Source organism: Pogona vitticeps, chromosome 1 (genome assembly GCF_051106095.1).
Source record: "Pogona vitticeps strain Pit_001003342236 chromosome 1, PviZW2.1, whole genome shotgun sequence".
Classification (NCBI taxonomy): domain Eukaryota; kingdom Metazoa; phylum Chordata; class Lepidosauria; order Squamata; family Agamidae; genus Pogona; species Pogona vitticeps.
Genome location: NC_135783.1, coordinates 226618179 through 226643954, shown reverse-complemented (window position 1 = coordinate 226643954; position 25776 = coordinate 226618179). Strand labels below are relative to the sequence as shown.

The 25776-nt window shown below is 40.7% G+C and overlaps 1 protein-coding gene across 24 annotated transcripts in view; it reads right to left on the bottom strand.

The window, feature by feature from the left end:
• NCKAP5 (NCK associated protein 5) overlaps positions 1 to 25776 on the bottom strand; it is a 762731-nt gene that overhangs the window by 97554 nt on the left and 639401 nt on the right. For 16 of the 24 annotated variants that reach the window (XR_013537157.1, XM_072984241.2, XM_072984248.2 and 13 more), the window contains 4 exons: positions 22728 to 22832; positions 15261 to 15458; positions 10883 to 14664; positions 8812 to 8989 (listed from right to left, as the gene is read on the bottom strand). Coding sequence is in view for 23 of the 24 variants with exons in the window: in XM_072984241.2 (XP_072840342.2) it covers positions 8812 to 8989; positions 10883 to 14664; positions 15261 to 15458; positions 22728 to 22832 (4263 nt within the window). In the remaining variant the exon portion in view is untranslated. The remainder of the gene's footprint in view (positions 1 to 8811; positions 8990 to 10882; positions 14665 to 15260; positions 15459 to 22727; positions 22833 to 25776) is intronic. The other 8 variants (XM_078377084.1, XM_078377082.1, XM_078377067.1 and 5 more) reach the window with 4 other exon arrangements.

The window sequence follows — 25776 nt, the reverse complement described above, 5'->3', positions numbered from 1 at the left end:
TCTCAGAATGTTATGTCTTATTCATTTACACAAAATAACACATGAAGAAAAATCTGTACTTGATACGGTTGCTTTATGCACGGTTTCAATCATTTAATGCTGGCACATCTTCTACTTCTGCCAAAATGCAGTCCATTGGTATCCAGTCTCACCGAATCAGGAGTTTTCCCCCACCCACTGTTAGAGACTTCTTTAGGATCAGAAAACTCTTCCCAGTGAATTTCTTCATCCTCTGAAGAAAGGTTTTAAAGTACATGCAAGGCTGCCTGAGAAATGGAGGTTTGATGAATCTGGCAGAACCAGTGGGATACAGCAGAAGCATACTATTGGATTTTGGCCATAATTGTTATTAGCTGTCTTGTGCTGGGAGGAGGGATGTCATCCATTCTTCCTCTGTCCTATTTCTTCACATATTGTAGACTCCTTAATTAGAGGCTATTTAACAGTCAAAGTTACACCAATGTAACTTAAGCAGGCATGAATATTCACTTGGATTCTGGCCAGTCTTTTCGGCTTTAACTGTATCATACTCTAATGGTATTTGTGACCAGATGATAGGTGTGGCTATAATTCACACACATTTTAATTTCACTAAATACCATTAAGAATGTTAGTTGATGCTGCTTCCTTTTCCCCCCAGTACTTTTGCCCTTGTAGTTTCAAGTACTCCGGTTCCCTCAATATAATATCAAGCTAATCCTTAAACACAATATCAAAAGCTTTCCTCACAGTCCCTCTGCCCAGCTCTTACCCATGCTTACACTCCGTGTTTGTTGAGATCCGAACCCTACCTCTCTTCACATCTAGCTATTCTCAGGCTCACTCAGTTCTTCGCTGTCTTCTTTCAATCTGCCTTCCTAGATGACACCTCCCTCTGTGACTCCCTCAAAATCCCACTCCTACCTGATGCTTTCCAGCTCGCTCTCACCCTTGATTTTCTAACAGTACCTCCCACTCTCGCTCTCCACCAATCATCATCCATATGTATATCTAATCTGCATCACACCCATTCTGTTCCAGGCATTCCTTACACACCTATTATTCTTCCCATGTACTGTGACCATATTCTCCAGCATACATCATAATACATACTGTAGACAAAACCATTATACCATGTAGGCATCATTGCAAATGCCTCTACTACTGTTGACTCAGGTTCCCTTCTCCTACACACAAAGACATTTCCCATGGTCGTCTCCCAGTTGATTGCTTTATGTGGGAATATGTAGGGGAGCAATCAGTCACATCTGTCCCGTTCTTCACAGTGTGTGGTCATGCAATTGCCAACTCTGGACTTATCATTTTAGATGGTCATGTGTATTTCACCATTCTCCTGTAGAATATGTTCATACACTGTGTCACTTTTCTAAGTGAGAGACTAGACGTTCCCCCCATATTGTCACCACTTTAAAGGAACTGACTATTAGAAACAAAGTAGAGTGATCCATGTGAGCAGGGGGGGGGGGTAAATTTCTGGCGAAGTCCCTGTCGTGATTCTGTATCCTTCCTAAGGTGGATGTGCTCTGCTGCTGCTAATGGAATGGGATTTTAAATAATGTATATACAAGTGCCAGGCTCTAGCGCTCTGTCTTGTACAGGCTGAACAAATCCCAGAGATAAGTGTTTTAAGTAAAGATTTAACAGAACCCACAAGCTTTTTAATTAATGCACTGGAAAAAAGGGAAACATTTAATTCTGTGGCGTATAAAAGATGCACTTTTGAAAATACATCTTAAAGCAAATTAAAGATAAAAAGCATGTTTGATTTGGCTGTTGAGATGAGATGAAACACATACATTTCATTCCAGAGTTTGAAGGGCAAGTGTTGGTTACTGGTTTGACCCTCTTCTCTAAATGTACTTTGTGTTGGGTGGTGGGCAAAAAACAAGGCATTAGCTCAGGGATTTTAAAATGGTTTGTGCTGTTTTCCTCAAAAGTCATTTTAGGGGGAAAGAAAGCACCCTGGAAAATGGTACCACATGCTAGTGTTTTCAATCACCGCTATCTCTTTTTACTGAATACTCTTATGATCTGATTCAAAGAAACCAGCAAAGAAAGAAAAAGCACTAAAAATAGGAAGCAAGATTCGGAGCTTATATATTTAAAGAGATTAGGTTGTATGACTTTAGAGGAAAAGCTGAAATTCCCTACAATCATCACTGTCATTGTTGTCATCATCAACATCATCCGTTATCATTATTATTTTTTAAAATAGATTTAAAACCACAAATTATATACATTTATTTTTGTTCATTTCAAATGGCATGAGTACGCTAATTCTTATTATTTCATTTATGGAAGGAATCTAAGAAAATCCATATTTTAAAAAACCCCACAAAAATGTAGCTCATAATGTAATCGTATCTTCAAAAATAATGGCCTAATATCACTTTGATATTCAGCTTAGCAAAGTGCAGTTTAGAGAAGGAAAAGGTAATGCTTTTCTAGCGTGACTAATTTGTCCTTAAGAAGTTGAAAGAAAAAGACAAAAATTAGCATTTCTTCATTATTTATGTATATGCAGAGCAATCTTTGCTCTTGCCTGATAAAATGAAGTGTGTTTCTTGAAGATATACTTAAAGTCCTGAATTGCTATTATTGTTACATTTGCAAAGACTTCCGAAAATGAGACAAAACCGTTTGCAAATTACTGAGACATTAGGCAATAATAAGGAAGTTTAAAAAGAAATTGTAAGAGCAGAATGCTTTTTTAAAAATACTTCTGTACCGAGAAGATATACCCTAAGCTGTCAGCACCATATTAAATGGGGCATAGTTAAATTGAGTGGCTCCGATAAGGGGCTTCGCTTCGCTATCAAAGTTCTAGATCAGTTGGATTGAATTTCCTGCATATTGCACATTTCCAAGTCTTCCATTCTCTCTCATTCCTTTCAGTGACATTACAAGGGCAGACTTAGATATGCTTATAATTTGTGGTTTTATAATGCAGGGGACATCTACATTTTCAAAGAAAAGATGATACCATATAAGCTACAGGCCACTGGAAAAGGGAGCAGGGAAAACAGGGGGAAAAGTTTTAAAAGCATATATATTCAGAATGAGGTTTTAAGATATTCTTAACAAATGACCTTGCATATCCTCTAACAAAGACTTCATTTACATGAAAACATAAATGTGCGCACACACTTGCTTGAAGTTGAAGGCAAGCTGTTGACACTTTTAACCTTAAGTACCTTAAACGTCAATACTGAACTAACAGATTTCTTTTCATCCTCATTGCAAAAAGATTCTAGAAGAAGTTTAAATTTAGAACAAATTCATATTTCAAACTTCCCCATACCAAACACCAGCACATACAAGAATCATTCAAAATGACAAGAAAACAGCTCAGAAGAAACCACTGAAAGGTTTCACACCAGAACTTTTCAGGATGGCATATTTTCATGTGTTATAATTCTAGATATTAAGAGCCATATTATTCATCCCAGCATTTAAAAAAAAGAAGTTAGCAGCCATGAGGAAAGCCAATTTTTAATAAATAGTAACCATGATGGCTGAAGAGGTAGGGAATAAAACTCTTTCTGCATCTTTTTCCCAATGAAAGCCCCTCCTGTGGCAGCTGCAGTACAATGATGATAGTAAAGAAGGAGGAAACAGAAAAAAACATTAAAAAATAATATTGCATCTCAGGCAGGAGTTGCTTTTCTTTTCCTTTCCTGATACAATTCCCAGAATCCCCCAGCTATCACAACCAGAGGGCCACACTGACTGAGACATGTTGGAAGCTGTAGAGCTAAAAAGTTAATGTCTCCAAGCTCGGCCACTGAGCACTACGATTTCTATGCCAATTGGTTTCTTGACTGCCATCAAGCCTTCCCAGAAGAAACAGAGACCACACAAAGGGAAATCCTACTTATGTCGCATCTCACTGGACTCTACAGACAACTCACTGAAAGGTTTATTACAATAGGCATATATGGTAACAAGTCTCATATTACTTAGATGGTAACAATTACTGAGGTTTCAAGTCATTATGAATCCATGACATTTGAGACAAACATTGTTGTCACAACCCATTTCTCTGTTAATGATGTTCAACTGGTCTATAGGAGTTCTATCTCCTTGACCAGGCTTCCTATCCCTTTGAGAGGAGGTCTTGAGGGCCTGTATTGTGTGTTGGGCTTGCGAGACAGATTAGGGATTCTGTTGGTGTACCGCCCACCCTGCTGCGTACCAACAGTCTCCCTGCCTGAGCTGACGGAGGTAGTCTCGGACCTGGTGTTGAGGACTCCCAGGCTGCTGGTGCTGGGGGACCTCAACATCCATGCTGAGGCTGCCTTGACTGGGGCAGCTCAGGACTTCATGGCCGCCATGACAACCATGGGGCTGTCTCAATGTGTCATCGGCCCGACACATGAGAAGGGCCACACCTTGGACCTGGTTTTCACAACGGGACTGGAAGGTGGTGGTTTGGATGTGGAGGGGCTGGTCGTGACCCCATTGTCATGGTCAGACCACTTCCTGGTCAAGTTCAGTCTATTAGCGTCTTCTTCCCTCTGCAAGGGTGGGGGATCGATTAAGATGATCCGCCCCCGGAGACTAATGGATCCGGATGGTTTCCTGAATGCTCTGGGGGAGTATCCGTCTGATATGGTTGGCGCTCCTGTCGAAGCTCAGGTCACCCTATGGAATAGGGAGATGACCCGGGCGGTTGACACGATTGCGCCTAAGCGCCCTCTCCCTGCTCGCCGAGCCCAGACAGCTCCCTGGTATACTTCTGAACTGCGGGCGATGAAGCAAGAGGGGAGACGGCTAGAGCGCAGGTGGAGGAAGACCCGCTGGGAATCCGATCGAACACGACTTAGAGCCCATTATCGGGCCTATTTCGTGGCAATACGGCTGGCGAAACGGCAATATTTCTCCAGCCGTATTGCTTCCTCAGAATGTCGTCCAGCAGAGCTGTTTCGGGTGGTCCGGGATCTTCTTCAACCGGGAAACCCGGTGGAGGTCCCGGACTGCTCATCAGCTCGCTGTGATGAGTTTGCTATTCATTTTGAGGAAAAAATCGCTCAGATTCGCAGTGGGCTGGACTCCACTGTTACCGCAAAATCGGAAGATGTGTCCAGTGTGCCGTGCTTAGGTCAAACTTTAATGGATGAGTTTCAATTGTTGAGACCCGAGGATGTGGACAGGGTGCTTGGATCTGTCCGTTCTACCACCACGCCGCTCGACCCTTGCCCATGTTGGCTAATTGGAAGATCTGCCAGGGGGGTTCGCACCTGGGTCCAGGAGGCCGTGAACGCCTCTCTGAGAGAGGGAGTGGTCCCTACCGCCTTGAAAGAGGCGGTAATTCGACCACTCCTTAAAAAGCCTAACCTGGACCCAAGGCTGGTGGTCAACTACCGACCAGTGGCGAACCTCCCTTATTTGGGCAAGGTGTTGGAGCGGGTTGTGGCCGGGCAACTCCAGGCGCTGCTGGATGAAACGGATTTTCTGGATCCATTTCAATCGGGTTTCAGGCCGGGTTTTGGTACAGAGACAGCCTTGGTCGCCCTGTATGATGACCTTTGCCGGGAGAGAGACAGGGGGAGTGTGACCCTGTTGATACTCCTGGACCTCTCAGCGGCTTTCGACACCATCGACCATGGTGTCCTTCTGGATAGGCTGGCTGGGTTAGGAGTTGGGGGCACTGTTTTACGGTGGTTCCGCTCCTTCCTAGCTGACCGTATCCAGAGGATGGTGCTGGGGGACAGTTGCTCTGCCCCATGGCATTTATGTCATGGGGTTCCTCAGGGCTCGATACTGTCCCCCATGCTGTTTAACATCTACATGAAACCACTGGGAGAGGTCATCAGGAGGTTTGGGCTGAGGAGTCAGCAATATGCTGACGACACTCAGCTCTACCTCTCGTTTTCCACCAATCCAGGTGAGGCGGTTTCTGTGCTGAACTCGTGTCTGGACCTGATAATGGACTGGATGAGGGTTAATAAATTGAAACTCAATCCAGACAAGACGGAAGTGCTGTTAGTGGGTGCTTCGCCGGACAGGTTGGAGGGCCACTTCCCTGTCCTGAATGGGGTTACACTCCCCCTAAGGGACAGGGTCCTCAGCTTGGGGGTGCTCCTGGACCCCAGTCTAACACTGGAAGCCCAGGTGGACTCGGTGGCCAGGGGCGCCTTCCTCCAGCTGCGGAAACTATACCAGCTACGGCCCTACCTGGACGAGCGGAGTCTCATGACAGTTACACATGCACTGGTAACATCTCGTATTGATTATTGCAATGCGCTCTACGTGGGGCTGCCTTTGAAGACGGTCCGGCGACTGCAACTGGTCCAGAATCGAGCTGCGCGGCTGGTGAGTGGTGGGGCCGCCAGAGAGCACATCAAGCCGATTCTGTATAATTTACACTGGTTACCAGTTGCTGTCCGGGCCCAATTCAAAGTGCTTGTTTTGACATATAAAGCCCTAAACGGCTTGGGCCCTGGATACTTGAAGGACTGCCTCCTTCCATATGAGCCTACCAGGCTGTTAAGATCTAGCCAGGGGGCCCTTTTGAAAGAGCCATCCCTCAAGGAGGTAAGAGGGATGGCTTGTAGACAAAGGGCCTTCTCGGCAGCTGCCCCCAGACAATGGAACGCCCTCCCAACTGAAATTCGCCTGGCGCCGACACTGATATTTCGGCGCCAGGTCAAAACCTTCCTGTTCCAGAAGGCTTTTAATTGAAATAACATTAACTGTGGGTCTTAATGATGGCAATTTTAATTGTATTTTTAATTGTATTTTAATTGTATTTTAACTGTATTTTAATCATTTTATTTTATTGCATTGAATTTTAATTGTTGTAAGCCGCCCAGAGACCTTTGGGTAGAGTGGGCGGCATATAAATTAAATAAATAAATAAATAAATAAATAAATAAATAAACTTCCCTTTGTCTTGTCATGAGACTGTTGAGGTAATGGCCTCTTCAAATCATCACGGGAACATATTTGTTTTCTTTAATAATCTTCACTTATTTCGTCTTTCTGTTATGCTGCCACCAGACTTTAGCTGGTGTCCCTACATACGTACAGTATATCTAACTATTCACTCAGGCCTCTATAACACCCTCTATATAGCCAGTCATTAGGTACTGAACTCAGCACCACTCAATCTGAGTAGAACAAATAATGTTTTACTAAAACAAGAGTGTCAAAACAACATTTATTCCTAGGCTTTAAATTCACTCAGCAAAACCTTTCACTTTATTCTTTCTTCCTCTCCTTCAAGACTTCTCTCTCAGAATCACCCCAGACTCCAAAACCACCCTCTCTCTGATCTCCCCACACCGGACTGCTCTGTATCACGTTCAAGATGGATCTATCTCTGACAGACACACTTCCCCTGCCTATCTAGTTTCTCTCCCAGCCAATCAGAACCCTTCTTGCCAACATTCCATGCTCCTTAGTCACCTCCCACCCCATACTTACCAAACCATATAAACAATAAATTTAAATATGACCAGGCATCATAATTATATCAGTGTGTGCCATTAAAAACACACACAAATAAGCTCCATTGCTTTCAGTCTACAGAGTTTTCTTGGATCATGTAAGCAAGAAAACCAATATATGCAGAGAGGTTGGGGCTGAAATTTTAAAAACATAAATGTTTGTAACAACTATCAGATGCCCCAAGTGTGCAAGCAGTATGTGTCACAACCTACTCCTCGTTGCATTTTGGAATGGACAAGAATCTGACTCCAGTTAAAGCTGTATAGAAATGGAGCTAACTGTTGCCATTTATACCTCAGTTTCACCTGTAAATAGCTTCCCATTAAAAAACAACAACCACAAATCCAAAGGAGGATCCATTGTTTAATCTTCTGCTGGCAAATAAATAAATCTCCAAAGTCTGGCCTTATTTGTTAAACAATGTTAAAGGATACTGTTCCATAAGCCCAAGGCCACCTCCTAAATATTTTCAAAAACGAAGAAATAAAAGCCACGTCACCTGGCCTCAAGAAAGAAAGAGAAGTGATGGAGACTAAACTAAAGAAAAGGCGAGGGAGAGAAGAGGTCCCGTTTTTCTACTGACACACAGGGACAGACACAGAGGCTACTTATCAGAGAAAAGCCTACCAGAACTAAAAACCAACCTACCAAACATACCTCCCACCCTAGACTAAGGAAAACAGGTCATTCTAGCATAGACCTGCAGAGGGCATCACTGTAAATGCCTTGCTTTCAGGTGTGGAAGACCTTATCTCTCACATGGAAGGACTGTGAAGCAGGCTTCAAATGGCATGATAGCTGATATAGGAAGAGGCAATCTCCTGGACACATGGTTCTCAGACCATAAAACAAGTGAAAAGGTCAAGGTGAAAACTTTAAATTCAGCTTAGACGTAGGGATGGATGGATCTGTCTCTCTTTCTGGTCTACGCCAGTTTTGCATTCAGAAGCCCATTTCCTCTTACTTTTATATCAACCCACAATATTTGATTTTAATATATGCACTATATTAAATGTCTCTTTTACAAAATGCACATTTTGTGTGCATTTAATATTTATATTATTTCTTGGGCCAAGATTTGGGTCACAAAATGCAAAAATGGAAGTATCACTGTGTTATAATTTGTCTGGTGCAAATGGTTCAATCAAAAATCTGAGCCAAAAGAAATCATTAAGCATTTGTGCTTGGAATTACAGATAGTATAAATTACGAACCATACAGGTAACAGACTCATGAGCATTCATACAATTTGACTGCAAAATCAGACAATTTCTGCCACATACAAAAACATGCCTTATAGCGGTATAGAAAAGCGGTGAATAACGTACATTCAAAGTAGAATAATACCCTACAGCTTACCACAGTCTCCTTTGTTTTTTCCGTATCAGCCTTTGTTTTGCTGATTTTTTTCAGGTTTCCTTGAGTGCCAATAGACTTGCTGGGAAGAGAAGGGCTCTGGGAACTGCCCTTTGACACGCTCCTGTAGGAAACATTATTTGATCCACTTTCTGTCTGCTGGGCTGCTTTCTTATCAACTCTGCAGGTAGAAAGTGATTCCTCTGATAAATTACATTGCCCTTCTTCAATCTCTCCACTTTCCCCACTCCTTTAATGTTTAACGTAACCCTCCCTGTATCTTTCTCCCTGTGGACCTTTGAGTGATAAATGTTTCTAACTAGCCTTGATCACGTCTGTCACTTGCAATTTCAGCAACTATATTAATTTATTCTTTCACATGTAATGATTTATTTTAAATCTTCTATGGCTCTGGGGCAAATTGCAAAACACCATACGCTTACCGTTGAACACCTTCTCTGGTGTAAAGTTAAGATGGCATAAATGAAATTAATCCTGGTTAGTTGCTGTATTTGTTCATTAATAAAAGGCAGAAAAGAATCAACTTTAAAAAAACATAAAAACAAAAGAAAAGAAAACCAAGCACTACATTTTAAAGTATCAGTTGCCTCCGTTATGCATGTGCACGGGTGTATGTAATACTATGGTTCAAAATTTGGATTAGCCTTTATAAGGCTTACTGTTCTTTAATTTCAGAGACCACTGACCTGCTTAAACAAAGTCTGACTTGCTTAACAAAGAACAGACACAAATGATCAGGACTTCCACATAGTGCACTTTCTATTCAGCGGTCCCACTCCAGTTGCAGGTGGGAGTGGAAAGGGTGGGGTTTTTCAACTGATATCCACATTATAGAGTGTGCTGCTTATATAGTGCCCCATAGCAAACACTTAAAGCCCTCTCTGGCTAGTTTACAATTTAATTATGCAAGCCATGCATTGCTTCCCCCTCCCCCAAGATGGGTACTCAGCTTATTGACCTCAAAAGATGGAAGGTTGAGTGAACCTTGAGCTGGTTACCTGAGCCTGTGGGGATTGCACTCAGGTTGTGAACTGAGTCTTGGCTACAGTACTGCAGTTTAACCACTGTACCATGAGGCTTTTATAAAGACAATCCTGCTCATAAAATAAATTGCACTACTTCAATAAATATATATCTGCAGTCTTCACACTAGTGCAATGGCACCACTGGACACAGGTCCCGGCAACTATAAAAATGGTTGATTTTATTTAAAGTAAAATGGATGGAAAGCTCATATTGTGGTCATTATTCTCCGGTCATTACAAGTGATATGATATATCTATTTATTTTACATTGTTTATTCTCCACTTTCCTTTTCTGAGAACTGTTGGAATTACACTGCAAAAACATCTGGAGTGCCACAATTGGCCACTCTTGCTGCAAACCATGCAGGCCTTTAAAAGACATTTAATCTATAGAGCTTACATCCCATGCTGAGCTAATGGACATTGGTACAACAGACTTTTCTTCCCTTTCCATCTGCTGCTTGCTGCCCACAGCATCACTCAGAAATGGGTTCTGGGGGAGATGCCTTTCTAGCCCTCCAGAGGTAGTTTTTCAGGGTGCATTGGGGTGTCTGCAGGGAGATGGTGACTTACTTCCCACCCCCACCCCAATTTTGATGGTGGAAGCCGTTCTGCCCTTGGAACCACCCAACTGGATCCCACAACCTAGAGAAGTATAGGGATATGGAGATAAGTCTAAGAACAAAGCATTAGGGAGCAAGTGTCTTTTTCTTTCCAACTTACAAATGCATTGTAAGATGCTTTTTAATCAGTATACAGGCATTGCAAAGTGCTTTTTAATGTCAATGGAAATTTCAAAGCAGCTTGCAGTGTGAAAAAGGATGATGTTTGGAAAGGAAGAGGGAAAGAGCCCCTTTCTACTTACACAAAGACATGTTTGACTGTAGCACATGAGGCATAAAGGAGGCTCTTTGTGATTTTTCATCCACGAGGCATTAGGAGTGCCATCAGAACAGAAAGCAATTCAGAAATCAATCTCCATCTCTTTGCATATCTTTATCAGAACCAACACTCTATAAAATCCTCACCTGTGCAAAAGTTCCTTCATAAAGCTGTCTTTTCCTGAGTTTGGAGTAGCAGAATCATTCTTTTGTTCACAGCTGTTTTGGCTGAGGCGGCTCGGTGTGGCTTTTGACATTTTCTTTCCTTTTGGAGCACTGTCTACAATACCACTGTTCAAAGTCTTTTTATTGAGCTCATTTTCTGCTTCACAGTGCTGTTCAGTTTTCTTTTTGTCTTTCCGTTTTTCAAATTTTGTTTGCTTGCTTCCAAATGCTGAAGCTTTTGATTCTTTTTTTTCTACTTTTACTTTAGAAATGTCTGTCTTTCTACCACTCAAGGCTGGGAGTTTAGTCCTCCGGAAACCAAACCAACTAGCAATGGAAGGCCCTCCACTCTTTGACTTAGTTTCTGTGGTGGGGGGTTTACTTTGCCTTTGTCCCTTCTGCATATTCTCCTGGATGCACAACATGACTTTCTCTTCTATTGTGGGTTGCAATACAGATGAGGCTGAAACCCTACCTGATGTCTTTAAACAGCCTCCTTGCGACATTGCCTTGCTTCCTTCACATTTACAAGGATACTGCAGGCTGCCTGGACTTTTCTGAGGCGGCAGAATTTGTTCTGATGAAATACTAGTTGATGACTGCAATGCCATTTCTGCTTGGGTAACACTTTTTTTGCTTACTGGTTGATATTTGGAAATTTCACTGCCTTTTTCATCATGGATGGATCGAATTTGGACATCTCTCGCAGACGGTGATTTGCAGCCCTCGTTTTTCGAAATGCCTTGAAATAAATCCCCCCTTGGTGACGTACACAATGGCTGCTTGTTTGGGCTACCGATCTGACTAGTAGAACTACTCATACTTCCACAAGAACTTTTTCTAGAACATGAGACTTCCGGACCTTTTGTGGTGTTTGGACCCAGGGCTGGTATCACTGCTGCTCCAGGAACAGCTTTAATTTGTAATCCCTCCACAGCAGAATTCTGTCTGGTTAGAGAATTCCCTCTTTCAGAAGTATTTGTTATAATCTGTGTTCGAACCTTTCCTAATCCTTCTGTAGATGGCAGAGGTGACTTTTCTCCAGTGTGAATACTAAAGCTTTGACTACGAGCCTTTGCTCCATTCATACCAAGAGCTGGCTTCAAATGTGCCTTACTACTGGAAGAAACAGATCTCTTAACTAATTTGTTTTCTAATCCATCTCGATCCACTAAACTACCAGTTTCAGATGAAACTGAGGATGCTGGATCCATATTAAATTCCTTAACAAAGCTTTCCTTCCTTCCTTTCTTAGCAGTCCTTATTTCAGTGTCTCCTACATCTATGATAGTTTCAGATAAAGCTTTACTCTGGCTCTCTGGAGTTAAATTTACACAGCCTCTGGAGGCTGCATTCATACTATCTTTTTCCTGCTTCCCTGGTATGGTGGAGCTCTTCCTGAGGAGCTGGGGAGATTTTATAAATAATTTAAGTCCTACAGGCAGATGAGGTTTCACTCCTTTGTCTGGTATGTTTCCAGTATCATTACCCTGAGATAACAACGATAATGGTGAAGGACTGATCTGAGATAGCAAAGGCACCCCAGGGATTGTTATAGGACAATCTGTTGATGTGGCAAAACTATTGGGGAATGTCTTTTTCTGAGTTACTTCAGTGTCCTCTGATGAGGATCCTCTCTGCACTGAATTCACATCTTGCAACATGCAAGCTGTTAGGACATCCTTCGAATGACCAAGTTCTCTGTTACTGCAAGAAGATACTGACTGGTTTGAGGGTTTTGGAGAAATTTTCTTTATAAAACATTTAGGAGTGCCTTGACAAGTGCTAGGAGTTGGCTCTGGTGTGCATTTGCTTTGTGTAAACATCTCTCCCTTCTCATGACAATGATTTAATTCACTTTTAGGTGTCAGAGGGAGTTTGCTGGTTTGCATTTCTTGCATACTAATTTTATGAGAAGCAGACCCTGAAGTTCGTTTCAATGGCGACAACTGAACTGCATTTTTCACTGGCTCACTGGGAAAACCAGACCCTGTTTTATTAGATACAGGTGGTGAATATTCATAACTTGGTCCCATCAATAGTGAAGCCAATCTCCCTGGAGGAGGAGGTGGGGATGGAGGTCTGGCTTCGACAGAAGACAAATCACAATTGACATCTCTAGTTGGTGGCTCTTCACAGTCACCGGATTCTATAAGATGCTGAGACAAAGAAGTTGATTCCACAAGCTGGTTCTTAGGCCAATCTACTCTCCCCACAATTTTAGAATTTGGTGGAGTATGGACAAAGGCCCTTTTGTTATGCAAGTCTATATTCAATTCAGAATTCCAAGTTGGACTTTGCAACCTTTTAAATCTTGAGGATTTTACAGTTGATACAGGCAGCTTCTCTGATGTCACAGCAGAACATGAAAACAATGTGCTGGAATCTTCACTTATTGTGACTTTCAGATTATGTGGCAAGAACTTACCTCTGCTGGGAATTTTAGTCAACTTGTGTTTCTGATTACTACCTGCCAGCATACAAGATGCAGGACTGGGCTTGGAAGAAGTATTGCAAACGGACTTCATCAGCTTTTGATGTGGAGTATGCTGAAGCCTGGGTCTTTCAAGGTGGGCAGGACATTCATTTCTGTATGGGGTAGGGACTTCATGCTCATCACTAGGATTATTTCGGACAGTCTCCTGATCAGTCTCATTATGAGGTGTTTGCAAAATACCGTAGTCTTTATCATCAGTTGCTTTCTGCAACTTTGCTTTTCCCTGAGGTAAACATTCAGAATATTCCACACTCGGCCCAGCATACGAATGGGTGACTGCAATTTCATCTCTAGTTAGAGTGACAACTCCAGTTTGATGAGAACTGAATTCAATAGGCTTGCCATCTTCAGCATCAAATATTACAGCAATGCATTCTTCAGAAGAGGTCTTCTTTATAACCTTTTGCTGCTTAACAAAATTATATGCCTTTGGCCTAAAGTCTGAGTGAGAAAGTCCCTGGTCTGCTTCTTTTTCAGAGCATACAAACTGGAAATGTTCCTTCTTTATACATACTTCAGAGCTCTCTGCATGCTTGTTAACAAAGGGTGTTAATGACAAATCTGATGGGCTTTTCTCGTCACTGCTTTCTATATGTAATTCATCCAGGATTTCATTGTCATCGGTATCTGAGAGGTGCAAATTAAGGTCTCTCCAGCTTACATCAGCAAGACTTTTATCTATCTGTAACCCAGGCAGCTCCATATTGGCACATGATTCTGCCTGTGAATTAAATTCATTGACAAAACTAGACAGTTTTTCAGGCCTTTCTTTTGCATTAAAATAAGAACCTCTTCCCAGCAAATGTCTCCTATCAGGTTCCCAACCAAATAGACTGTCAGAAACACTGTGAGTTAATTTATTACAGCAGTATCTACAGTCTTTGCCTGGGACTTCATACAGCAAAGCTAAAGATGAGGACTCATCATCAGCATCTTCATGTGAATCAGAATCGTACATGAAGGCTTTCTGATGCTCAATGCAAATAGCCCCTATTTCCTCTGACGTGCAATCTGCCTGTTCTTTATGACTGCTGCACTTAATTCCAGGGGAGTAAATTCCTTCATTAGAATCCATGCAATCTTTGTATCCCCATTTGGATAGAACAGAAGCTGGTTCAAGTAATATTTTTTGCCTCTGTAGTTTCTTTAGCCCTTCCAAAATGTGGTTTTCCTTGATACGAGTTGGAGGTAGTTCATCCACAGGACTAGAAAGGTTGCCAGAGAGTGAAGAACCAATGTTTATTCTGTTCTCCCAGTTGATTGATGACTGTTTATAAAGAAAGAACAATACAATTAATTATTACTACAGAATAAACATTAATGAGAAAAATATATAACCCTGTTAGCCTACTGATGAAAAGGTACATACTTTCCTCTACCTTCATCCACTGACCACTGTTTTCTATATTTACTTTGTTTCTCAATCTATACACATTTGAACATAGATACACCTAAACCCACCCACCTTACTCACCCGTACTGTAGGATATGACAATCCTTGAAATGCATTAAAGGCATCAAACTTTGCTCTCCCCTCTCTCATAGTGGCCAGAATCCTAACTAGCGTTTGCGTACCATTTGTGTAACTTGCCACAGCTAAGTGCAGCTAATCAAAGAGCTGCCGGGGTGCATCTCAGTTGCATAATTGATCATGTGACCAGGCACACAATCTAGACACACCTCAACACCTCATCAAATAGCTACATTTAGCTATGGCAAAGTACACCAATACCAAGAGAATTATGGCCAGTGTCTGTGTCCATACCAGGTAGCAGACACAAACACTGGAAAAATTATATCCTACTCAATCAATATGTTGTCTAATAAATCTATTTGGTAACCAAAAGAAACCAATGTGCTTACCCTTACCCTTTTATTGCATGTCTTCCCATCGTTCCAAGTATAAGAAGAACCACTCGAATATTCACTGCAGGCACTTGACAGGGAAAGTTCACTGCTACTGCAGCTGCTTCGATGATAAACTCGGTGAGGTCCAGTCACATTTAACGGACTTGGGCATTTTAAGGAAGGAACACCAGATTTCATATTTTGTAGACATTCCTAAAACAAGAAAGGGTATAATACACTTTTTATGTGTTTAAAAAAGATGTATAGTATCTATTACGTGAGATGACAAATCAACAAACCACATTTTGCTGCTCATGCTGAAACAAACACAACACAATAATTGAGTAACTGTTAAAACCACAGCGCCCATATTTCTTTTCCATTGTGAGATTAAAATATCCAAACACTTGCCAATTATTTATTTATTTAAGAATAAAATATGCAGGCCGCAGTGTCCAAGCTGGCCTTTTAATGACAGTCTGTCTGAAATGTGCTGTGTTTATTAGCAATGTGCTCCAGAAAGATACTGAAAACAAAGTTAAGACAGTACAAGAACATCTTGACAACTGCATTATATCCTCACAATGTAACAGATGAGGCCCTACAAAATGGACAAGGTAAATTAATTTAGTGTCCCAACCAGGCTGTCCATGGAGAATGGAATCTCTCCATTACAGTCTAATTTTGGTTTCCTATCTGGTTCAAAGCATTGTGTAAGAAAGTCTCCGATGCAGGACAATCCATCTTTGTGTCACCGTCCGACAGCTCAAGCCTCCTGCTTATGCCATTTATTGACACTTTATGGCTGCCCTTAGTACTTGTGTAGTTATCGGGGCTCTCCAAATGCAGTCTCTGCTGCAGTGACTAAATGCCAGCTCCGAGGAAGAGAATAATGAAGAAAAAAGGGCAGTGCTTTTGTTAAAACCTGAAACCTTTGCAGAAGTTTGCAGGTGTTTAATTACTTTCCTCAAAAAATATACTGCTTCCTAATAAAACCAGGCATCACTGAACTTTCATGAATGCGGTGTTATGAAGTATTTTATCTATTACACAGAATCAGATACGTATATGTTATCAAAGAGATTACAAGATTACTTGTAGCAACAAGATTACTTTTCCTTGACAGTTTGCAGTAAATTCCATCATTCTCAAAATCGGGGTTGGTGGGTCCCCCCTCCACAACAGCAACCACTGAGAATGGTAGAGGTTAATGTATTTACTTCTCTATGCCATGAAAGGTAAGAACAAAGAACCTCAAATTAAGCCAATGTTCACATGGAGTTTCTGTGCAAACAGGTTCTCTCTCCTTCTTAAAAGCGGAGGGAGAAACACCAAAAGCAAATGAGAAAACAAAAACAAAAAGAAGAAAAATCTTCCCTTGGAGGGATCATCCTGGGTGGATGTTGTGGGTCCTGAAAAACCAAATGAACCTGCACTTCTCATTCTCAAATATGTGGTGGAAATACTTGGCATGAGTTTAAATCCCTGTAGGTATCTATGGAGAATGGTGGTGTACAAGAAATTGTCAGGGATGAAAGCACTATATGCAATCTACTTACTGATGCTAGGAAATGCACTGGGCAACGCCACTCAAGGTGTATAATGCTTAGGAAACACTCATTCAAGCCAATTATACACTATAAAGTCAATGGTTTTTCTGTTGTCAATGGTTTGACAATGGTTGAAGGCAGTGCATATAAATAAAACCAAAATAAATCCAGTGTCAAATAAAAATCAAGCCTATGAAGAAAGAGGAAGAAACCACAAATGAGATGACACCATGAAAAAAGTCCCCTCTTGTGGATGATGACTTGAGGGCCATCTATATCCCTCCAGAGAGCTTGAACTAGAATTTGGATGCTTCACTCTCTCTAGAGGGAAATGAAATATTTCTTACCCATGTGCCACCACTTTGGATGTGACCCATTGGTAATAGTTAACAACATGCAGTGGGTATAAAATGAATGTTCTTAGGACTACAACACCAGGTTCTACATGGCTAAATAAGCAGTTGCTTTACAGAGATGTACTGCTTTCCTGCCTGCAATCTATACGAGCCAGTCCAGTAAAAATATGTGGCAGAGAAGCTTTAATTGGAGCAGCATAGGATGAGTGAATAATTATTTTGGAAAAGGTGTTAAACAAATGGAATGAACCTTCCCTCTTTTAGATGCCATTTGTCTATGAGAGGGCAAGCAGACAGGAAAGTGATTTTGACAGGAAGCTGAAGCATAGGGCATTTACAACAGTAACTTGAATGCTCCAACACACTTAAGATGATATGGTACCTACAACTGACCCCATGTTGGTAAAATGATATAGTGTCTGAATTAGGAATCGCCGAGACTTGGGTCTACTTCTTGCTAATCGGGTGCACTTGTTCCCAACCAGTGCCATTTCTGGGTAAGAGAAAGAAGTAATTGAAAGACTAAAGGCACCTTTGTGCCAAAATATTCCCTGTACACAGAACTTGAGAAACTTTTCTGCCTGACTGCGATGTGTGTGCATGTTTGGCCTAGATCAGGCGAAGAACCAGAGAGAGTTAGGACACAAAGATGGAGACCAACAGAACCAGAGGAACTATGGGACTTTGTATTTCTACCTAGAAGCCCTCATTGTGAGTGATCCGACTTTTGAACTGTTAACATTCTGAACTAAATTGACAAAAAAAATCTGCCGCTGGGAGTAGAGTCAAGGGGATTAAGAAGACCCTGGTACGAGGATCCTCCTGAACAAAGCAGATTCCACACCTGTCCACTAAGTGATGGAAGACATATTAAGCATTCCACACTTCACAATAGGTGATAAGGACCATATATCTAAAGATATGCCCTGTGAGCAACCTGAAACAAAGGAATTTCTTCTGTGCATGCTCTACTAAAAAAACCTGCCTAAATAGAATATAAGAAGAGGGGTCTGGAAAAACATTAGTCTGTCTGTTAGTCTGTCTGCCTGTCTGCTGAGACCAAAGGGCTTTTGGAACTAATTACTTTCTTTGGAACTTGGACAATCCAAATAAAAAATTCATCTCTCTCTTTGGTGAGTATGTGTGTGGTGTGAATGTGCTGAATGCATGAAGCCCCTTTATTTAGAATTGTAATCAATAGGTAATAAAGTATATTTATTTTTGCATTTATTAATGTGTCTTGTGAGGTTCTTTGCTATTTAATGTTGTTTTTCCTGGGATACAAAAGAACCAGTAGTCACCCTTTTGTGACATGACCTCCTGTTTTCTGTGTGGGTAGACTTATTTAGATGTGCAGAGAAGAAGCACTTAGTCTTATGAGCCTCACCTGCAGCATAACATAGGACAAGCTATAGGCTAGGTTTAACACCCTACTGACAAGGGTGGATACAACCTGAAATAGTTTTGCCTTATTGTTGCAGCTAGCATAGAATTACACTGTTCAAAATTCAGTTGGATTTCCATCGCCACCTAATAATCACATGCCTGGTCTAAAATTAATGCTTTGTTTTTGTTTCGTTTTTGTTTCTTGTTTTACAGAAGCTCTTATCTCTGTGCATTGGCATTGACTGATTGATTGACTGACTGTCTGACTGATTGCTGAGGAGTCAAATATTTCCCCATTTTCAAATAAGTTCATGCTGTAGATGACCTAGACTGTCTTTTTGTGTAGAGGCCTTGTTCACACTCAAACTGAGATTGCACTCCTGCACACACATAGCAGGAATACAGCTTAACCAAAGCAAGAGGACCTGGGATCTGGATATTTGCAGGCGTGCCTCTGCCTATATACAGTGGTGCCCCGCTTGATGACAATAATCCATTCCAGGAAAATCGCTGTTAAGCGAAATTGTCGTCAAGCGGAAAAAAACCCATTGGAATGCATTGAAAACCAGTCAATGCGTTCCAGTGAGGAAATACCTCATCGTCCAGTGAAGACTGCCCATAGAGAACCGCCGTTAAGCTGTTAAAAAATTGCTGTCTTCCGAAGCAGGGGTCTGGAAAGCAGCCATTTTGCAAAGGGAGGGAAGCCATTTTGCGGAGGGAAGCCATTTTGCGGAGAGAAGCCATTTTGCGGAACCGGAAAAATCATCGCATAGCGAACAAACGGTTCGCAAAGCAGGCTCCTAATCAACGTAATGCGGATTTCCCCCATTGGAACCATCATTTTGCAATCACAATAGCGATCACAAAAATGTCATCATTAAGCGATTTTGACATCACGTGGGGTAAGCGTCTATAGGGTCACCACTGTAAACCTGTCTGATCGCTAAGATCTGCTGCAGGGGACACTCCTCCATATCTCATCATCAAAAGCAGTTTATGTGGAGACACAGATGAGGGCTTTCATTTCAACACTGTCAAGACATACTTGTGGGTTGAGGACTGAGGCCTATACAGGTTTTAAAACTGTTAAAATTGTTTTATATAGCTCTATAACTGCCCTGAGATCCTGTGATATAGGGCAGACAATAAATGTTTTAAGTAAGTAGATATGTCTAAATAGACATGCATAAGATTGAAGTCTAGGAAAGTGAAGGTTTATATACTCTGTTTCCAGTATTCTGAACTCTCTGAGGAGCCTAAGTGCTTATGTTGTCTACTTACTTCCAGCATACAGTGGGGTCTCGACTTACGAACGGCTCGACATACGAACGTTTCGACTTACGAACCGCTCTCATAGGAATATATGGACTCGGCTTAGGAACTTAGATTCAAGTTACGAACTCTTTTTTTCCTTTTTTTTAAAGCTAAGTCATCTTAGGTTAAAAGGAAAAAAGGAAAAAAAATATCCCCGTCTAGTGGCAGAAGGCGGAATAGCAGCTTCCCATTAGTTTCTATGGACGAAAAGAGCAGATACGGATTAAATGGTTTTCAATGCATTCCTATGGGAAATGCAGATTCGACTTAAGAACTTTTCGACCTGAGAACTGCCTTCCAATACGGATTAAGTTCGTAAGTCGAGACCCCACTGTACCAGTTTTATAGAACCCTGAGTATGTTTTGGAATGGATTTGACACAATGCAAGCTGGCTGGATAGCTCAGCGGTTTAGGTATCTGGCTGCAGAGCCAGAGACTGCAAGTTTAGTTTCCCACTTTGCCTCCTGTGAGCAGAGCCAGCCTGTGTGGCCTTGGGCAAGCTGCACAGTCCCAGGGTATCTCCAGAAGAAGGGAATGGTAAACCACTTGTCTACATGGAGTACTCTCTACCTGGAAAAGGGATTGCACAAGTCACAATTGACTTGACAGCATGTGAGGATGAAAATGATTAAGGCAATCATAGAACAAACGCATTTTAAAAGCATAATAACACCAACACATTGGTTTTTATTATGTTTATGGCACAGAAACAACCTCAGTGTCTTTCACTGCAGGTTATGTGAACCATGTGCCCTCTGGAAGCTGGTTTTGTCTTGCCTCCTGAGACAAAAGTACTGCAAAAAAAAAAAAGAAAGAAATGAGAGTTGGGCCTCCAGGGACCATACATGCCCCCACAGTTTGTTTCAGAAGGTGTGTTTTTTTATTTTGTTTTTGTTTGTTTTGTTTTTAATCTAGAAATTATCAGAAACAGTTTTTGAAACTGGAAACCATTTCAGGTCACTCAGCATTTCTTTTACAGGGGCGAATGCAGATGGTCAAATGATCACAGATGCCCTCCCCTAGTAGACATTGACCATGGTGTTCCCTTTTATGGATTTCCCACCAACCTTCAATCATGGCATCCTTCTTGTTCGCCTTATTGGAGATAGTCTGTGAAGCTTGCTTAGTAAGCAGGTACCCATGCTGGACTATTTTTGTTCTGTCTTGTGCCCATCTTTAGCTCATAAGATACTACAAGGTTCTCTTTTGTTCCTCATATTTTAACCTCTTTATAAAGTTGCTGGGGAAAGTCATCTGGAAACATGGAATAAATTGTCATGCTGTCTTTCATCTAGCTGTCCTTTTAATTTATTTTATTTTTATTTGTTTTGTCCATTTTAAATATTAATGTTTTCTGTTGCATCAAATTGTTATATTTGTTTCTATCATACTTGCTTTATTGCAAAACTGCTTGGGGGAAATGTCTTATATATTTGAGCAAGAAATACATTAGTAGATTAAATTAATTAATTATAAACATTTTTTTTCAAACCATTGTGAGGTGCTGAGATTCAATCCCAAATAGACGAGTGAGGAAAGAAAGAAAGAAACATTTAATCCAAAGGTGAATGAATATGTTTAAATGAGAATGTTAAAATGATATATTCATATTTTCAGTATGTACTGCATGGAGAAACAGCCATCTTTGTATGACTACCACATCTTCTGCCAGTAGGGGGAAAATTCAATAACTTTTGAATACAAATAGAAGACTAGCCAGCTTCTGCTATTTCAGAAAAGAAGAGATTAATGAATGACTATGCAACAGAAAATTGCATGCAAGCATTAAAGACAAGTGAGTAACAGTGGAATAATTTTCCATGCATCAGTGGGACCTCTTCCTGAACTGGTGATTTTTAAATGCCATTAGTAGCATTTTACTGAGGCTGAATTTTTCTCCTAACAACATTCTAATGGTTTCCTTAAATTTCTTTTAAAAGATCTTGAAGATTGCCCTGGCGGTGCATTAATTACATATATTTAAACTGTTCATTGGTTTATTAATTTGCATTCCATGACTGGATTATTTTTTGCTTTCTAATCATAAGTTTTAAACTATCATCTTTAATAAAATAAGAATAGAAAAGCCTACTCAGGATTATAATTTAAGGACATAATTGTTAAGTAAGTTGGGAAGATAATTGTTTGAATCAAGCTATTGCTGAGGGAAAGCAAGGTAGGTAGAAAAATCTAACCTGAAGACTAAATTACAGGCTGCAGGATTGGCGTTAGCATCCTTCTGAACCATAGAAACAGTATCACCTCATGGTATAATTTACCATACTGTGTCAAATTACTTTTTTTTAAATTTTATACTTAAACATAAAAGCTATTTTCAGTTTTCATTTGCTTTCTTTTTCTCTTTATGCAACTTTTGTTTTTTCGAGTTACATTTTGTTTCTTTCAGTGAAACATGAAAGCCATCTTAGTTAAAATTTTGCGAAATAAGCACAAAGCTGAGCCCATCTGAAAAGGGGGAAAAAATAAATGCACAGCCCATGAATTTTTAAAAGTTCATACATAATATATCATAAAACTAGGATGAATAATACGGTGTACCAGCTTTAATAAAAAGCTCCTTGACCATTTCTCAGAAATTCTGAGATGTAATCAATATCCAAAAAAGTATCTTGGGGACACTGCCAAGATTTATGTCTTTTCGCAAAGAGTGGCACTTTTTTACTTTCTATATCAGCCAGGGAAATGATAGTGGACTTCAGAAAAGAGAAGAAAATGTTGTTATCTCTCCTTCCACTGTGTTCTTGTTCAAGGATGAGCTTTATTGGTTCTCAGCTCTCCTGCCCCTCCCACTAAGTCATAGTTTACTGACAGAAAGGATGTGCTATTTGAAGAAATCAAATTCAAGAAAACTCACATGAACCTGAACATCAGCACTTCGTGATTGTATCAAACTTCTGTTCTTCTCTACCTCTGAAAGGAAATCCCCAGACGACAGATCTAAGATGCGTGAATGAAGTTTCTGAGGGAAAATAACGGAATGACCAAAGCATAACCATTTGACAAGTATGCATAAGATCAGCACTTTTGAAAATCCCAACTGCTGCAGTTAAATTTCAAGTGGGAAAAAAGAACCCTAAGGTAAAAGAGCTTTGCCCTAATTTCTCTGCTTATTGAGCTGAGGGCTTTACAGTACAAAGCAGAGTTGATTATTCATGCAAAAAGTAAGGGCATTTCCCCCCCTAGCTTGCAATGCTGATCAGTCACCACAGCTTTACAACTTCATAGGAGTCAAAATGCATTTGTCTATATACAAAATTACTGATGACCAGTACTATAAACAATATTATATATTAAACGTTTACCAAGTATTCAACAGGTTTATTTTATTGAGTAGTTTCTACAGCTCAGGTAAATGATTACAAAAGTTATTCTACTTCTAAACAGCATTGATCTTTCAAAGCCCTCCCATGCACACATTTTAACTCAAAGTCATTAATGTCATCTGTTAGGAACAATTAATGTGAATGCAAAATAATTGCATCAGGGAGGCAGGGACTCCGAGGATTTTCTGCATTAATATTCACCTGCTGTTCGATTACATACTCAATTCTTTCAGTTTTGCTTGGAAGGAGTGCTAAACTGGTGCTATTTTCTCCAAATTAATCTGTATTCTAATTACACAGGTTTTATGTGAACGTTAAGCCTGATCTGTTTTAATTGCAAATACAATATGTTTTGCAATATATGTAAACATGGATCTTTGATGGATAGCTCCATAAGATTCTAACCCTTGGCAATATACATATACATTCTAACAGGTCCTTAGGTCAGGTCGGCAAGTGCCCTGTAATTAGGGCAGTATTTAAAAATTTGCAAAAAATTCTGCATGAAGAAAGAAATCCAAAGTGTGTTACCTGCGGCAATATACAAAATAAACAAATTTGCATACTGCTAATTTGCATAAGACATTCTTTCTTAGTCGCTATTTATTTATTTATATAAAATGAGAAACAAGTAATGAATAAAAGACTCTCATTCTCTAGCCACTGGAAGTGTTACTCAGCCACACCTCATCTTCCTCAATTTCAAGCAATTCCCATACACATTGAAGCCTGTATTTGATAGGAATGTGTGCTCTTTAAAATGTAAACAAATATTCAGGATGATGCACTTGCTTCCCCTGCCATCATATTCTGCATTTACCCCTAAAGTTGTATGTATTTATTCTGTCCTTAATATACATTTTCTTGAGACAACTGTATTTGCATCTTACCAAAACCACAAGGAATAAAAACCTAGTTTAAACACCAGGCATGTGGTTTGTTGAGACTAGCGATTTGCCAAGGAGCAACCATTTTAGCAGCTTTGCCAGAAACAATATCTTTTCTCCAAATCTGGTGGGACAAGCCAATCAGAGCCTTAAGGAATCATACCCAGTGCCCCCATAAGAATAGGGAGCATAACATGGGCTACAGATGCATTGCCTGATAAGCTTAGGCACCTCTACATGACATCTGTAATACAATCTGACATGCAAAGCATAATGCAATGTCAAGGTGCTGCAGTGAGGTAGTTGCATTGTGTGGCATAGCCATTGTTCCCTCGCAGAAAAAGCAGATAGGAAGATCCAAAATGTAACCATTAGCTTTGCTGTTGACCTGTTCTTTCACATTTTTCATGCAAAATATTTGTAAAGATGCTATTCCTCACTTTTCATAGTCTATATAGGTAGCTACTAACTCACTTCAGTTTAAGGTCAAAGTATAGTTCAGACATGGGCACTTATGAATATAGGGCTCACTTCACAGACATTTTATACCTATCTAGTTTCTATTATGCATTTTCTCTCAACTCCCAATAACCTGTGAAATGCGGAGAGATATAACAAGCTTTCCCATTTACTTTTTGTACATTTAACTGGCATCAATATTATTAATATGATTCTCCCCATGTGTGGTTCACACATCAGCAAAATGGAGGTCTTATGTCTCCTCTGTTTGCCGAATCTTTGAGCAGGTGTACAAGAGACATCAGATTATCCAGCATAAATATGTGCTGTTGGAGGAAAGGAACCGGAGTATTAAATACTGTAAAGATCAGGGTCGGACTGAAAGTTTTTGTCAAAAGGGTCTCCAAAGGCCGTGAAGCCTGAGGCAACAAAGCCAGGGCCTTAAAGATGGAGCCAGAGCCTACCAAAGCTGTAAGGTAGGAATGGGTAAATGGTGGCTCCTATGCCATTTTTGTGACTCCTAGGTCCACAGAGACCATAAGATGCCCCCTCTGGGAAGAATACAGTTTTCTGAAACATAAATAGGCATTCATTCATTCATTGCTCCTAGAGTTTTTGTACTGGAGAGCTCAGGCCCTGGAAGGTCCCCCATCCCCCCACATGGCGAATGTCACAGAGTTATTGCCAAGAAGCATGATTTCACCAAAAGTAAAAAATACAGCTGGATGTTTTTACTGTTTTGGAGCTTTAAGGCATATGGAATTGTCCAATGAAATTGTCCATAAAAAGGTAAAAGTAAAGGTTCCCCTTGACAATTTTTGTCCAGTCGTGTCCGACTCTAGGGGACGGTGCTCATCTCCGTTTCCTACCCATAGAGCTAGCATTTGTTCGCAGACAATCCTCCGTGGTCACGTAGCCTGCGTGACTAGACACGGAAGGTCGTTTACCTTCCCACCGAGGTGGTACCTATTTATCTACTCGCATTTTTGCATTTTGCATGCTTCCGAACCGCTAGGTTGGCAGGAGCTGGGACAAGCGATGGGGGCTCACTCTGTCACATGGATTCGATCTTATGACTGCAGGTCTTCTGACCTTGCAGCACAGAGGCTTCAGTGGTTTAACCCGCAGCGCCACCACATCCCTCTGAAATTGTCCATAGGCTGTTGTAAAAAGATGCTAAAGCAAAGATATATTTTCAGGGGAGCCTCTCTGAAAGAATCTTCAGCAACTGAAA